The sequence below is a fragment of the Neoarius graeffei genome, chromosome 23 (genome assembly GCF_027579695.1).
Source record: "Neoarius graeffei isolate fNeoGra1 chromosome 23, fNeoGra1.pri, whole genome shotgun sequence".
Lineage (NCBI taxonomy): Eukaryota > Metazoa > Chordata > Actinopteri > Siluriformes > Ariidae > Neoarius > Neoarius graeffei.
Genome location: NC_083591.1, coordinates 13,735,405 through 13,752,293, shown reverse-complemented (window position 1 = coordinate 13,752,293; position 16,889 = coordinate 13,735,405). Strand labels below are relative to the sequence as shown.

Below are 16,889 nucleotides of genomic sequence, written 5' to 3'. Positions count from 1 at the left end.
AGAATTATTCCACGAAACCGAGTTGTACATGAGCTGATAACCAACGAGGCGTGTGGCACCGAGTTGGCTATAAGCCATATCACTCCCTCCATGAAATAAGCGACACTGGTTCTTTATACAGATGGATTTATTTTTCTCTTTATTCCAATTCACCGTCAACAATAGGGTGCATCAGTTGCCCTCACTTTCATAAAATCTGATGCATTTTTGTTTGGGTGTTCCTTTTCACCAATAAAGACATCCTGTAAAATTTTTTGACCATATTCAAAAGTCTAATGTTGGCACCATGAGATTCATTTTTTGCCAAAAAACACTTATTTTAGGTTTTTGCATAAGGTTTGAATCACAATGTTGGACTCCATTTATTGATTTCTTGTGACCCAGAGATCATGTTAAGAACATTTGCATTTAACAGGGGTTAGCATATGCATAGGCGGCAAGCTTAAAACCAGGGTTATAACATTGATAGATAATGCTAATGACACCCTAAAATAAACCTCCACAAATATTTTTAGACATTCTATGCATACTGTCTACAGTATCTAAGATATCTAGTATACTCTATAAGGTGCCATAATGTTTCATGAAAAGTGATCGAAATTTTGTCATAAAAGTCATAAAATAGCAGCTTTTTCCATAACTTTGAGCTCCTGGTGCCGCCATTAAACTTTTGACTTTTGTCAAAATATTTCACCCAGTGTGTTTTCTTACCAAAAGGAACATAAAAACAAAAATGCATCATGATCGGAGGAACTTTTCATTTTTAGGGGGCAACTGATGCACCCTAGTCAACAATCCACCGTCGAACTTGCTGGCTGCATACAACACGGGGAATGAGTCTTGAACAAAAAAAACCCCCCTCAAAATCAAAATAGGAAATACTAGGATCACCTTGAAAACAGAGAATAAACAACTTCTTGAAACTTTCTTGGTGGATTCCCGCAATTAATTGCGTCCTGTGATCCCACCAGATGTGGTGCTTTCCAGCAGAAATTAGCACTGTTTGTCCTCACATGGTTGTCCCTCAGCACCTGTTACTCACTACACTGCAGAAGTGTCTTAAATAGTCTCACATCTACATGTAAACCCTGAGACATGTTCTGACATGCTCAGACATGTAGAAAGAAGGGCTGACAGGGCTTGGGCTTGAGTTGCACAATACAAATAAATCTTCACAAGAAATAAACCACATAAATAATATATGCAAACATATATGTAAACAAATTATTATTAATTATTGCAAATAATATCCACAGCAGTTACAAGCCATGTACAACGAGATTGAGTGGAATAACTGTTTTATTCTATCCACATTCACTGGATTTTGGGAAACAGAGCATTTTTATTTTTATTTTTTCAAATTCAATAAATAAAACCTTAATCCAAAACATCTGACAAAATCATTTCCGCGCGGCACGGTGGTGTAGTGGTTAGCGCTGTCGCCTCACAGCAAGAAGGTCCTGGGTTCGAGCCCCGGGGCCGGCGAGGGCCTTTCTGTGCAGAGTTTGCATGTTCTCCCCGTGTCCGTGTGGGTTTCCTCCGGGTGCTCCGGTTTCCCCCACAGTCCAAAGACATGCAGGTTAGGTTAACTGGTGACTCTAAATTGACCGTAGGTGTGAATGTGAGTGTGAATGGTTGTCTATGTGTCAGCCCTGTGATGACCTGGCGACTTGTCCAGGGTGTACCCCGCCTTTCGCCCGTAGTCAGCTGGGATAGGCTCCAGCTTGCCTGCGACCCTGTAGAAGGATAAAGCGGCTAGAGATAATGAGATGAGATGAAAATCATTTCCGTTTTGGCGGATTTCTTAAAAACTGTCAGTCCGGCGCGCTTTGGCGCGCTCACCTGAAGAACTCTCGGGCACATTCCAGTCTGTGCACATGTCAAGCGACCTCTCGCACACACTCCATTAACGACGTGCACCTGCACATTAGATTAGATTAGATTAGATTAGATAAAACTTTATTGATCCCTTTGGGAGGGTTCCCTCAGGGAAATTAAGATTCCAGCAGCATCATTACAGATAAACAGAGAAAATAAATAGAGAAAACTTCTAGATAAATTTACATATACAAATATAAAAAGAATAAGATATGGGGAAGGGGGGAAGGAGGGAGGAAAAAAAAGGGGGGCAGTGGCAGGAGAGATATTGCACTTTATATGGCACATTATATTGCACATTGTCCGGTATTGCTTATTGTTAGGCTAGGCTACTGCAACTTCCCATCCTCTGTCCTCCTGTTACCCCTCCTCCCCCCCAGAGAGGAGCTGTACAGCCTGATGGCATGAGGGACAAAGGAGTTTTTGAGTCTGTTCGCCCTGCACTTGGGAAGGAGCATTCTGTCACTGAACAGGCTCCTCTGGTTGCTGATGACGGTGTGCAGAGGGTGACTGGCATCGTCCATGATGTTCAATAGTTTGTCCATAGTCCTCTTCTCTGCCACCGTTACCAGAGAGTCCAGCTTCATGCCGACCACAGAGCCGGCCCTCCTGATCAGTTTGTCCAGCCTGGATGTGTCCTTCTTGGATGTGCTGCCCCTCCAGCACACCACGGTGTAAAACAGGACACTGGTGACCACAGACTGATAGAACATCCACAGGAGTTTCCTGCAGATGTTAAAGGACCGCAGCCTCCTAAGGAAGTATAGCCTGCTCTGTCCCTTCCTATATAAGTGTTTGGTGTTGCAAGTCCAGTCCAGCTTGCTGTCCAGCCACAGCCCGAGGTACTTGTAGGAATCCACAGCCTCCACCTCGACTCCCTCGATCAGAACTGGTCGTGACCTTGGTCTGGACCTCCCAAAGTCAATGACCAGCTCCTTGGTCTTTGAGGTGTTGAGCTGCAGATGGTTCCTGTTGCACCACACAGCAAAGTCCCTCACCAGGCTCCTATACTCCTTCTCTCTGTTGTCACTGATACACCCAACGATGGCTGTGTCTTCGGCAAACTTCTGAATGTGACACAGCTCCGAGTTGTAGCAGAAGTCTGCGGTGTACAGGGTGAAGAGAAGAGGGGCCAGCACCGATTGATTGAGGAGGGGCCAGCACCTGCACATGATTGAGGAGCAATATATGCACCTATATAAGGACTGCTTAGACGCACGCCTAGGGTGAAGTATTACGCCACGCCAGTCATGCATTACCGAGCCTTACTTTACCCGTGTTTGATTTCCTGGTTTCCTGATTTCTGTGCCTGTCCCTTGTTCCTGTTTTCTTGCTGCCTGTGATATCCTGTTTGTGCCTCGCCCGACCTTTTGCTTGTCTTAACGTTTATGAGTTTGCCTGCTGATTTGGATTGTTTGCCTGTGTGTGTTTGCACTTTCTTTATAAATATAATTCTGGACTTACATCCGCCTCCTACCTCACACCTGACAGAATACTTTGCCAAACAATGGATGTAGCTGAGTTGTACCAATACACCATTCCATGCCGCTTCCAGGTTTCGATATCTCAGCCCCTCGCCTCATATTTCTAGTGGCATTTTGGAATGAGCCCCCCAGCAACCTACTATTGAATATATCATCCTAGGGGATTTAACTTATAATGTGACTTTTCTATGAGGACCTCCAAGAGCCCAAGCCACCAGAACCTATCTGGGTAAGCTTTGTACTCACTTTTATTTCTGGATGAGCACACCAACGGGTGGATTACCTCATCAGAGTAGAGCACCCATGCTTCCGGAGCTCACAGACCTTTTTTGCTGTGCTCGGGGTGATCTATGAATCTTTGGAAAAGGAGGACCGCTGTGAAATTTTTTGGGAGGGGGCTATCACGCCTGAGGTTGAGGCAGCAGTAGCAGAGGAGGCTGTTGCTCCAGTGCTTCCTCCTAGAGGGTGTTATTCCAGAGCTGGTCTCACAGCCAGAGCCAGCACCTGAACCCAAGCCTGCACCAGAACCAGTGCCAGCGTCAGAACCAGTGCCAGTGTCTAATCTAGAACCAGTGCCAGCGCCAGTGTCAAAGTCAGCTCCAGTGCCAGAGCTAGTGTCTGAATCTGCGCCAGAGTCTATTCCAGAAGCAGTGCCAGCACCAGAGTCAGAGTCAGTGCCAGTGTCTGTGCCAGAACCAGTGCCAATGCCAGAGTCAGAGTCAGCGCCAGTACTTGTTCCAGAACCAGTGCCAGCACCGGAGTTGGAATCAGTCAGTGCTAGTATCTGCCCCAGAACCAGTGCAAGTGCCAGAGTCAGAGTCAGCACCAGCACCTGTTCCAGAACCAGTGCCAGCACCAGAGTCTGAGCCAATGCCAGAACCTGAGTCTGTTCCAGAACCAGTGTCCAAGGACGATGGAGCTGCCTCAGCTGATAATGATGGCATTGTCGTCCCACCACCCGGCCATGAGAACGTCGTCCTCCCGCCGCTGCCCAAGTCCAGTCTAGAGCTCAAGCACACTTCCAGCCCTGAGTCCAAGCCAAGTCCAGAGCTTAAGCCTGTGTCATCTCCTGAGCTTGAGCCCAAGTCCAGCCCAGAGCTCAAGTCATTTCCAGAGCCTGTGTCCAAGCCAGAGTTAGAGTCATCTCTGCAGCTCAAGCCCGAGCCCAAGTTCAGTCCAGAGCTTGAGCCCAAGTCCAGTCCAGAGCCAGAGACATTTCCAGAGCTTGAGTCCAGCCCAGAGCTTGAGTCCAGTCCACAGCCCAAGTCTGGTCCAGAGCTTGAGCCCGAATCCAGTCCAGAGCCAGAGTCATCTCCAGAGCTCAAGCCATCTCCAGAGCCCAAGACCAGTGCACATCAGGAGTCCAAGTCTTGTCCTAAGCCTGAGCCCGAGCCCCCACCAGAGCCAAGAAAGATGAATTTTTGCTCCCGGAGGGAGCTCTTTGGGGTGTGTTTGTGTGTGTCTGTGTGTGTCTGTGTCTGTGTCTGTCAGTCCAATGCACTTTGGCGCGCTCACCTGAAGAACTCTCTGGTGCATTCCGGACTGCTCACACGTCGAGCAACCTCTCGCACATGCGCTGTTAACGACGCACACCTGCACATGATTGAGGAGCAATATGTGCACCTATATAAGGACTGCTTAGACGCATGCCTAGGGTGAAGTATTACACCACGTCAGTCACGCATTACCGAGCCTTACTTTACCCATGTTTGATTTCCTGGTTTCCTGATTTCTGTGCCTGTCCCTCATTCCTGTTTTCTTGCTGCCTGTGATATCCTGTTTGTGTCTCGCTTGACATTTTGCTTGTCTTAACATTTATGAGTTTGCCTGCCGATTTGAATAGCTTTCCTGTGTGTGTTTGCATTTTCTTTATAAATATAATTCTGCACTTACATCCGCCTCCTACCTCGCACCTGACAAAAACCTATTGATGGCTGCACAAATTGACTTTAGTGTTGTTGTTTTTTTTAGGACGTGCCGGCTTGCTGTCGTGTTGAGGTATAGAATAGCATTAGACATTTATTGAATTCTTCCTTGGACATTTCAGTTCTGTAATTTTCAAACTTCTTTGAGCTTTTGAACCAGTCTAAAAAAAATTCAACAAATTTTAATGTTTAAAAATGAAGAATGTAAACAAATCGGCAAAATGACAGTAGCAATTTGTGAAAAATGTGATAATAATAATTCTTGAAAAAAGATACATTCAAACAATTTACATCAAATAATTTCATTCCATATTTTGTTGCTTCTTTTTTTGTATTTTTTTGGGAGTTTGTTTTTGAGTAGAGTTTTTATTTCGTCCTCGGTTGGTTCAGCAACATGCTCCACCATTTTGTTTTTCTCTACTAATGATATATGAGCTGATAGCCTAGTAGTAGAGTAGCCAATCAGAGCGTGTGATTGTTCATATTCAGTGAATGTGGATATAATAACAGTTGAATTTTAAAATCATTTATTTAAATGATAAACATCTAGTTATTTGTACTGTGGCGTCAAATATAGCCTGAAAAACATGCCATAAAGTCTGGAAATTTGAGTATGGAATTTTGAAATGAAAAATGTGTAGGAACCCTGTCACTCAGCTCCCCTCACATTTTTCCTGCCAGTCCCAGGAATGAAGCCGGTGACCCTTTGGGCTTCTCTAACCTTCAGGCCATGGCTGCCCCTTGAAAGTGTTGTATGTACCCAGGCATCTTGTGAAATCTGAAGTCACATTCCTTCATAATATTTTGAGTGAGGTACATCTCCATGATAACATCATGGATTATTTTCTTTTTTCGAACCTCTGAATTAACCACTTGAAGAATATTTTTATTTAGACTTGGGGTTGTGTTTCCTGAAACCTGTTCACTTACAGGTGTTTAAGTTTACTATAGAAGAATTGGCTCACTCCTTTATGTCTAGATCTTGCAATTCTCCCTCTTATATTTGCTGCTGGTCTGAATTGTCTTTCACTTGTTTTGTGTGCTATTTTTCCTTTTTGTAGCACAAATATCTTAACCAGTGTGTCTCTCACTGGCTCCCTTTTTCTTTCAAAGAAGTATTTAGCACTGCAGGAAGGGACTGTACAAACTGTACTGATGTTTAAGTATGGACTATGAATTTTCTGGCTGTGAGGAGTTTTGATATGATGGCTCTTGAAGGCAAGTGTACAACATCGAATTTTCTTTCCGAAACTGTTGTACAATATATTGGTTCATGGTTGCTTTAGTTTGGTTGAACCTGGCAGTGCCATTTCTTCCTGTTCACTGTAATTATGAGCCTCTTTGATACCACTAGCAACTTTCTCCATTGTTTTTTTTTTCCATTCTCAGGCTGGGCTCCTTTCTGCAATGACCTCTTTTGTTGCTTCTCTTCTTCCTCATTCTTGTCTAAGGGGGAAGCCATGGCCTAATGGTTAGAGAAACAGCTTTAGGACTAAAAGGTCACTGGTTTGATTTCCTGGACCAGCAGGAATGGCTGAAATGCCCTTGAGCAAGACGGCACGGTGGTGTAGTGGTTAGCACTGTTGCCTCACAGCAAGAATGTTCTGGGTTCAAGTCCAGTGGCCAACAGGAACCTTTCTGTGTGGAGTTTGCATGTTCTCCCCATGTCTGCGTGGGTTTCCTCCAGGTGCTCCAGTTTCCCCCACAGTCCAAAGACACACAGGTTAGGCTAATTGGTGGCTCTAAATTGACCATAGGTGTGAATGTGAATGGTTGTTTGTCTCTATGTGTCAGCCCTGCGATGATCTGGTGACTTGTCCAGGGTGTACCCTGCCTCTCACACATAGTCAGCTGGGATAGGCTCCAGCTTGCCTGTGACCCTGCACAGGATAAGCAGTTATGGATAATGGATGGATGGATGCCCTTGAGCAAGGCACCTAACCCCAAACTGCTCTCCAGGCTGCTGTAGGTATGTTGTCTGTCACTCTGGATAAGAGCATCTGCTAAATGCCTGTAATGTAATATAAGTCTTCATCTGTGTCTGTTTGATCTACTTGAATGTCTCTCTGCAATTACATCTTCTGATGCTTATCATCTTGTGTAAGTCTTCATCTTTGTCTGCTTGCTTTTCTTGAACTTCTGTCTGCAATGACATCTTCCAATGCTTATCTTCTTCTACATTCTTGTGTAAGTCTTCATTTGTGTCTGCTTGTTCTTCTTGAACTTTCTTATTATCTGAGCTTCATTCATCTCTAATGATTTTTCCTGTTTATTTATCAAATCCCTCACTCCATTTGGACGTCTGGTCCATATGACCCACAGCCAATGATGGTACTTGCCAATTCTACCTATTCACACAGGAGTCTACCACCTTTGACAGGTGAATACCACCTACTGCTTTTAGTTCTAAAAACTACTGCATTACAAAATAATCAGTGAACCTCAGTTGATTCGCTCTTCTGATCTTGCTTCAGCTGTTTCCGGTACAGGGGATACAAGTATATAGCCTCAAATAGTCATATTAAGTGAAGCCAAGAGCCAATGGAATAGCACGATAATGATGTTGAATATAAATTGTATTGCTCAATCGCACCATTCCATTGGTTCTCGTTATGGTTCAAGCCAACCAGCAATGAATTCACATGATTCAACAAATCGCAGCAGTATTTGTAAAAACCAAACCTGCTCTGGTGATCACGAACAATGAAAACTCCACAGAAATGAAGATTCGCAATGACAAGTTCAAGGTGAACTTTATTGTCAGATCATCCATGCATCAAAGCATCAAGGCAAGGTGAGAAGCAGCATTTTGTGAAGTATGTCGGTCCAATTTCCTGATCAATTTTTTTCAAATATGGTACTCAGAATACAGGAGAATGCACCTGATTACATGATTTTTTTTCCCCTAATTTTTCAAGGAAGCATGCCCCGGACCCCCATATAAGGCCATGACTGCGTCATGCAATCTGATCTATTGCTTTTCAGTTTCTGGGGGTTGACAAGTATTGTGATTTTCGTTGGGCTACAGTGAATAAGATTAAAGTTACTGAATATTTTTCCCAATAAAAATTCCCCAAAATGATGCAAAGGGGCAGCACGGTGGTGTAGTGGTTAACACTGTTGCCTCACAGCAAGATGTTCTCCCCATGTCCATGTGGGTTTCCTCCGGGTGCTCCGGTTTCCCCCACAGTCCAAAGACATGCAAGTTAGGTTAACTGGTGACTCTAAATTGATCGTAGGTGTGAATGTGAGTGTGAATGGTTGTCTGTGTCTATGTGTCAGCCCTGTGATGACCTGGCAACTTGTCCAGGGTGTACCCCGCCTTTCGCCCGTAGTCAGCTGGGATAGGCTCCAGCTTGCCTGCGACCCTGTAGAACAGGATAAAGCGGCTAGAGATAATGAGATGAGATGAGATGAGATGATGCAAAGGCACATTTTTTCCCCCAAAATAACTGTTGTAGTATAACGAACAGGAGACTGTTAATGTGTGCAGTGATTTGTGTCACTACAGTGAATAAGAGTGAAGCTATTGAATATTTTCATAGCATCTCTTTTAGGTCTTACGCTTTTTAGATGGTCCCTAAAAAGTGAGACTTGTCTCACAGCCGGCTGCACAAAGAGACCAGTGTTATTAGTCCAGCAAGAAGAATGACTCGTTTTGATTAAAATGAAGTTGTAGCTCATTGTCTACCTCGGTCCAGTAGGAAAGAGGCATCTATTGTGTTTTAATAACGTTTTGCTTAAGAGTTATTGATCCGGGAAGTGTGAATCTGAATATTTCCAACTTTACTGCAGTTTAAACCAAGCATGAAATAGAACTTGATTAAATCATGTAAACGAACTATATTACCCAGTTTATTCTCCTTATTACCCAGTTTATTCTCCCTATTACTCAATTTATTCTCCACACACCTCGTTCATTCACACCATAGATTCAAACATGAGGTTAAAGTTATCAGATTATAAACCTGATACCAAATTATCAAATAAAATCACAGATCCACTTTTCTTGAAAAGCATTAGTGATCCTTATTAATTCTTACTAATCTCTCTCTAAATATGATTCTCAATATGATTTATGAACAAGCTAGATAAGATTTGATTTGGTTTAAATCAGCCATTTGTAAAAAACGATTTAATTTTAATTCATAAAAAATATTTAAATTTACGTTACCAAGATATGCCTAGTGATTTCTCTGTATGTCTGTGTGGACAATAAAAAATAATTTTTTTTTAAATGAAAAAACCTTTTATTTGTACAGTAGTTTAAGCGTTTAACATTAACAAAAAAGCAAGAGACACAATGTACCATAGCATCAAATTTTATGATATGGAATATAAGTAAAATGTAAACATGTAAAATATAAAATGTAGAATTGAAATGCTATACATGTGTATTGTTTAATACAGTCCAACAAAACAAATTTGAAATGAAATGAAATCTAAATCAGAGCACAGCAATCAGTATATTAAAGCTTTTGGTTATTAAGGGAAGCAAACAAACAAACAAAAAAACCCCCCAAAATCACCAAAGTGTTGCACCCAACACTGACAGATGCTGCTGTTTGTCATGACGTTGCTTGTTCCACTACGGCTTTGCACTCTCACGACTTTGGTGAGCAGCTAATACAACACAATACAATAAAATATGCGCCATCTATATCAGCTGGCCCAAACACAGCATATCATGTAGATCAAGTCCAGAGATGAAGCCTCTTTTGGAAGGATCACACGTAGCCTTGGGATCCTGATGATTTGGCTGGTGTATACTTTGCAGAGTAGTTGTCTTTGGGTGGACAGTTGGAGCAGAGCAAACCTCCTCCAATGCACAACAGAGCAGCCGCGGCCCATCCAATGTACAGAGAAGCTCCAAGCTCATATTTCTGTGAACTATTCACGAGAGGGTTGTAGAAGTTACTGATAATGTTGTTGGCTGTCCAGCAGACAGGAATCAGACAAAGGATACCAGTGATGATGAAGGTCACGCCGGCTGCGATGCCCACCTTTGCTTTGGTGCTCTCGTCCTCCACACAGTTGGTGCACTTGCCACCAGCGATGGCCAGGAAGATTCCAACGATACCAACTAAAATGGAAATGACGCACAGTGCACGGGCTGCCTGCAGGTCTGAGCTGAGAGCCAACATAGAGTCGTAGACCTTGCACTGCATCTGGCCAGTGCTTTGCACCACACAGGTCATCCAGATGCCTTCCCAGCTGACCTGTGCCGTCACAATGTTGTTCCCAATGAAAGCTGAGACCTTCCACATGGGCAGGGCACAAATCACGATGGTCATGATCCAGCCAATGATGCCCAGGGCCGTGCCCAACATCTGTAGCCCAGCAGATACCATGCTTCCTCTGTTTTTTTTTTTTGTCTTAGTTCAAGCAAAAAGGGATCCAAATACAGTATATGTGTAGTGTCTTCCCAAATGCAGTGATAGAGACAGTGGGTAAGCGTGGGTCCTTTTATATGTTTCAAATAGGGAGGGGCCAAGCACAAAGTGATTGACTCACTACCTCTCTTACTCACTCACTCACTTACTCACTCCCTCTTCCACAATCCCCCCAAAAAACCTTAAGTTTCAGGTTTTTCTTTGACAAACTGAGTCACTGTCATTCAGATAGACTCTACAGATAGTGGATAGTAACTCCCACTATTAAGAATTATTTTAATTTGGGAGAAATATTGTTTATATTTTATTTTAATGATATAAAGTTAAATGAATACTGTTTTTAAAGCAGTGTAATTCCACCTGGCACACCCACACATCTACCTTCAATATCTAACACGTTTATAGATACTGATTGCAAATGAAAAAAAAAAAGGTTCAATTTAAGGACATACATCTCTAACTCTTACATTAGCTTTTGCTATTAGTTTTACTGAATTATTCAAGACTTTAAGAGGTTTTTCACTGCCGTGTGCTTATATATGAAACTTTATAATGTGTCAGTTTCCTATACACACAAACCTGTCCAATCTAAGACCTAAATCTACAATATAGTACATTAAGTAATCAACAATTTTTCAGTCTGGACATTAAAAACAAACAAACAAACAAAAAAACACGCAAAACAAAAAACAAAACGTTTTCTCTTCTCCATAATCTGACCAAAAACCTACAGTCCTCCTGTAACCTTCCAGACCTCAGCACTTCAAATGATAATATTGCTAAAGAATGTCAGAGTTTAAAACCCGCACTGATAAAAAAGCATGAGAAAGTGGGAAAAAATGCTGACCTTTTATTCAGATGTCCTGATGGGTGCAAGTTTTTCTGAAACCCCAACCACAGAGTCTATATATCTTAACGGTCCAATATGCTTTAAGTGCTCGCTGTCCAACAGTCTGAAGATTAAGGACACAGAGAGGACATGGTGGAGGGGGAAAAAGCAAATCACAGAGACTCACAGGTTTTTGGCTCGTTTGGAATAAGGGAAGGAGAGGGAGAGAGTAAGAGATATTGATTCTTTCATTAAAGAAAGAGAGCACTGTTCGGGAGCCAAAAACGGCCGTTAGGACAATAAAGGGCCCCCCCCCCTTTTTTTTTGAAAGGTAGCTCATTAAAATCTACTTGGCAAGAGCTCAGTGGATAGAGTTCCATGCAAAGGTAAACAGGTAAGGAATTTCCACAATTAAGGAGCTGAAGAAAGACAGCTTGGAGAATATCACCTCCTTTAGCTTCTACACTATCAGATACCAGATAAAATGGGAGACATGGGAAAGAGTACATTCCACACTCAGCCATCCACGTCAGTGTATACGCACTTAAAAAAAAAAAAAGACTTATAGGTATCTTTGATTTTTGAGGTAACTACTCAAGTCAAGTCAGTTTATTTGTATAGCGCTTTTAACAACAGACATTGTCACAAAGCAGCTTTACAGAAAATTAAGGACTTTAAACATGAGCTAATTTTATCCCTAATCTATCCCCAATGAGCAAGCCTGTGGTGACAGTGGCAAGGAAAAACTCCCTCAGACGACATGAGGAAGAAACCTTGAGAAGAACCAGACGCAAAAGGGAACCCATCCTCATCTGGGTGATAACAGATAGCATGATTATAAATAACTCGCTTCTATAACTGTGTCACAAAGTACAACTGTGTAACCAGGAAATTCATTATAGTTTTAGCATGAAGTCTATTTCGTTGAAGTTATCAACTGTTCATAACACTTCAGTATAAGGTTCCTTTGTGACCCAGTAACTATGGATGAATTTCGTAACTGTTTAAAATGAACTCTTTGTCAAGCTTAATTACTAATGAATGAAGGATAGTTTACTATATGATACTTTACTACAGTTGAACAAGAATTGTTTCTGAAATAACGATTCAAGGGTCTCATATGGTGGTGTAGTGGTTAGCACTTTCGTTTCACAGCAAGAAGATTTTACGTTCGAGCCCAGCAGCTGACGGGGGCCTTTCTGTGTGGAGTTTGCATGCTCTCCCCGTGTCTGCGTGGGTTTCCTCCGGGTGCTCCGGTTTCCCCCACAGTCCAAAGACATGCAGGTGGCTTGAAATTGACAGTAAGTGTGAATGTGAGTGTGATTGGTTATTTGTGTCTATGTGTCAGCCCTGCAATGACCTGGCAACTTGTCCAGGGTGTACCCCGCCTCTCGCCCATAGTCAGCTGGGTTAGGCTCCAGCTTGCCTGAGACCCTGCACAGGATAAGTGGTTATGGATAATGGATGGGTTTCATATAAGTGAATTGTTGAAAGCCTTAAGTAGATTTGTAAATATATCATATTTTGAAGCTAAAATTGGAAATCATGATTATTTTCATGATACACAGCAAAATCCCCAGTGTTGAATTAACACCCAGAGTGTTTATATACTAGGTCCAATTGGACCCAAATTAACTCTGAAAGTGTTAATTCAACACTGAGGAATTTGCTGTGTATAATAACCTCTTAAAAGTAGCAACAAATGAGTTACACATCTACGTAACTGGAAGTTCAGAATGAAGAGTGAATGAATTATTAAAGTAAACATTCTCTTATGAAGTAAACAGTCATGCAGGATTAGATATTCAAAACAATCATTAATATAACAGTCCACCATTCAGAGGCTCTTCATTTCTTGGTGAAACAACTACCATGTAGCAACTGGGTCAAAATGTGGACTAACATGCTTCGTTATGAAAGGTACATATAGAATATAATTGGTAAATTAACTATATCTAGTACAAGCCTATATAAATAGACTTAATTTGTTATGTAATAATAATAATAATAATAAGTCTTTAATTGGCTATTTTTTCCACCATTACTGTTTGTTTTAGGCTTCTCATGATTCTGCAATGTGACTGTTCCTTGTTCCTCGCAAACAAACAATTCGTTCTCATCTTCATTCATTAGTAATGAAGAATGATGTATTGTTCATTGTTAGTTACTAAATTTGTTCATGATGTATTGTATGGTAACTAAGGAACGTATTACTAAGGAATGTTATTGTAATGTGTTACTAAAGAAAATCTCTCTCTCTCTGTGTGTGTGTGTGTGTGTGTGTGTGTGTGTGTGTATGTGTGTGTGAGAGAGAGAGAACTAAATATAAATTATCATGGATACAAGTGGTGGCATGGTGGTGTAGTGGTTAGCGCTGTCGCCTCACAGCAAGAAGGTCCGGGTTCGAGCCCTGTGGCCGGCGAGGGCCTTTCTGTGTGGAGTTTGCATGTTCTCCCCGTGTCCGCGTGGGTTTTCTCCGGGTGCTCCGGTTTCCCCCACAGTCCAAAGACATGCAGGTTAGGTTAACTGGTGACTCTAAATTGACCGTAGGTGTGAATGGTTGTCTGTGTCTATGTGTCAGCCCTGTGATGACCTGGCGACTTGTCCAGGGTGTACCTCGCCTTTCGCCCGTAGTCAGCTGGGATAGGCTCCAGCTTGCCTGCGACCCTGTAGAAGGATAAAGCGGCTAGAGATGATGAGATGAGATGGATACAAAGCAGAAAAGTATTTTTGAAATTGGAAAAAAAATGGAGCTAGATTGTATGCGGTTCACTTTATTTATTTGCCACAGAATACACAAGTTTTACAAAAGGTATTTATTAAAAGTATAAAAAGTAACTGAAAAAAATTGATTGCCATGACTGAATGGAGTGTCATAGATTCATGATTTCATATCTTAAAATCACAGGACTCTGGCTTGCTGGGGGAAAAGCACAAGTGTAAATCTACTTGAAATAATATTTTGTATTTTGTTTATAAGCCTTATAATTCAAACAATCCATCCATCCATCCATCCAGTATCCGTAACCGCTTATCCTGTGCAGGGTCGCAGGCAAGCTGGAGCCTATCCCAGCTGACTATGGGTGAGAGGCGGGGTACACCCTGGACAAGTCACCAGGTTATCGCAGGGCTGACACATAGAGACAAACAACTATTCACACTCACATTCACACCTACGGTCAATTTCGAGCCACCAATTAGCCTAACCTGCATGTCTTTGGACTGTGGGAGAAACTGGAGCACCCGGAGGAAACCCACATAGACACGGGGAGAACATGCAAACTCCACACAGAAAGGCCCTCGCCGGCTGCTGGGCTCGAACCAAGAACCTTCTTGCTGTGAAGTGACAGTGCTAACCACTACACCACCGTGCCGCCATAATTCAAACAATAAAGAGAAAATACACAAAATAGCAATGATGGTATGTCAACACACAATATTTTTTTATTATTGTATTAAACCAATATCAAAATGTTCCCAGATTATTGACTGTGTAGAAACAGGTGAAACCGGACTGTGAGGGAAAATATCCAGGACAAAAAATACACGTTGTGACAAGTCAATCTGATGAAACACTCCTTAGAGACAGCCTGAGAAAACACGCATGTTTTCCCACAAATTCAACACTGAATGACTTTAATAGGGTAGTCACACTAGAGGCGGAATGAGCCGGAATGCTGTCGGAATGAAAATTCTTCGTATATTCCGGGATATTTGAAGTGCATTCTAAAAATTCTGACTGCATTCTGAGTGCATTCCAAAAATTCAGGCCCATTCTTGTGGCCAGCCTGAATGTTTTGCTCATGCTCAAAACATTCGAGGTGCATTCGAAGAGGAGAAATATCGAACGGCATTCGAAGTGTATTCTAATTGCATTCTGACTGCATTCTAAATATTCTTACGGCATTCCAACAGCATTCGAAACATTCTGATCGCATTCGAGGGAAAAATTGAAATGGCAAGCCACTTCAAATCCTGCCAGAATGTCCCGAATGTGCCTCGAATGAGCTGGAATGCCGTCGGAATGAAAATTCTTCGTATATTCTGGGATATTCGAAGTACATTCTAAGTATTCGAGCTGCATTCTCTTTGAATTCTCAGACGTTCTAAACATATTCGGCGGCTATTCTGGAAGCGTTCTGACTGCATCTGAGGTGAATTCGTACAGCATTCGAGGCACCTTCCGACCAGACTTCGGGTGGTATTCGGGCAGCAATTGAACCGCACTCGTACGGCATTCGAAGTGCATTCTTAATATTCGTACTGCATTCTAACAGCATTCCAGGTATTCCTACTGTGTTTGAACTACATTTGAACTGCATTCGAAAGCTAATACACCCGGAATGTGCAAGAATCATTCGAGGCAGGTTTGAAGCACATTCTAAGTATTCGAACAGCATTCTTACAAAGCTGTAAGAATGTTGGTCAGTTTGAAATTCCCGCCTGAATGTGGCATGAATTTTGAAAAATTTTTCATTCCGGCTGGTTCTGCTTGATTCTGCACTAATTCCGAATAAGTGTGACGGGGCCTTAAGAAAGGGGAATCTATGAGGGAAAAAAAGCATGATAATGTTATTTCTTGGGTACTGATGATCAAGAATTGATTCTTTTTTCCTTACTGAAACTTAGGCATCAGAGAGTTTCTCTCACATGTGCTTTTCAGTGTGTGTGTGTGGTGTGTGTGTGTGTGTGTGTGTGATGTCACTGGGTTTTGTTGTCTGAGGAATTATGGGTAGGGCAGTGTGAGTTGTTATAACAAGTGACAGAAGTCTTTGTTTCTGCCATGAGTCATTAATGTTCCTAGTAGTTCCTGGGACTGGAGCACACATGATGATCAGGAAATGATAAAAGAAGAGTTTGAGAGCATGTTATTAGCATCCCACTTTCTTTGGAAAATACACCTGAAACTTGTACTGCATGTTACGTGCTCCCTGATAATGGTATCGGTTTTGCTTCTGATGTACTTAGCATTGCGAGGAAATACGTAAATACTGACCAGATTAACATTCTGTAAGGAATCAGGAGTACAATTCCAATAGGAACATTCCAAATTATTCGATCCACATTCACTAGATATGAGCAATCACATGCTCTGATTGGCTACTCTACTCCTAGGCTATCAGCTCATATACAATTAGTAGAGAAAAACAAAATGGCAGAGCGTGTTGCTGAACCAACTGGGGACGAAATTAAAAACTCTACTCCAAAACTAATACAAAAAAGCAACAAAATATGGAATAAAAGTATTTAATGGTAAGAACATCTCATCATCTCTAGCCGCTTTATCCTGTTCTACAGGGTTGCAGGCAAGCTGGAGCCTATCCCAGCTGACTACGGGTGAAAGGCAGGGTACACCCTGGACAAGTCACCAGGTCATCAC

General features: G+C 42.2%; 2 protein-coding genes across 2 annotated transcripts in view; both read right to left on the bottom strand.

Annotated features, from left to right (window-relative positions):
- Positions 1 to 11,613, bottom strand: part of LOC132871555 (claudin-4-like) — a 71,179-nt gene extending 59,566 nt beyond the window's left edge. The window contains exon 1 of the mRNA XM_060905806.1: positions 11,528 to 11,613. The gene's annotated coding sequence lies outside the window, so the exon portion shown is untranslated. The remainder of the gene's footprint in view (positions 1 to 11,527) is intronic.
- Positions 9,594 to 10,741, bottom strand: cldna (claudin a). The gene has a single exon (XM_060905807.1). The coding sequence runs from the start codon at positions 10,636 to 10,638 to the stop codon at positions 10,015 to 10,017; it is 624 nt and encodes a 207-aa protein (XP_060761790.1). The 5' UTR covers positions 10,639 to 10,741; the 3' UTR covers positions 9,594 to 10,014.
- Positions 11,614 to 16,889: the final 5,276 nt, after the last annotated feature.

Bases quoted from the DNA above. Each gene is read 5' to 3' on its own strand.
- cldna (XM_060905807.1), bottom strand. From the start codon at position 10,638: ATGGTATCTGCTGGGCTACAGATGTTGGGCACGGCCCTGGGCATCATT.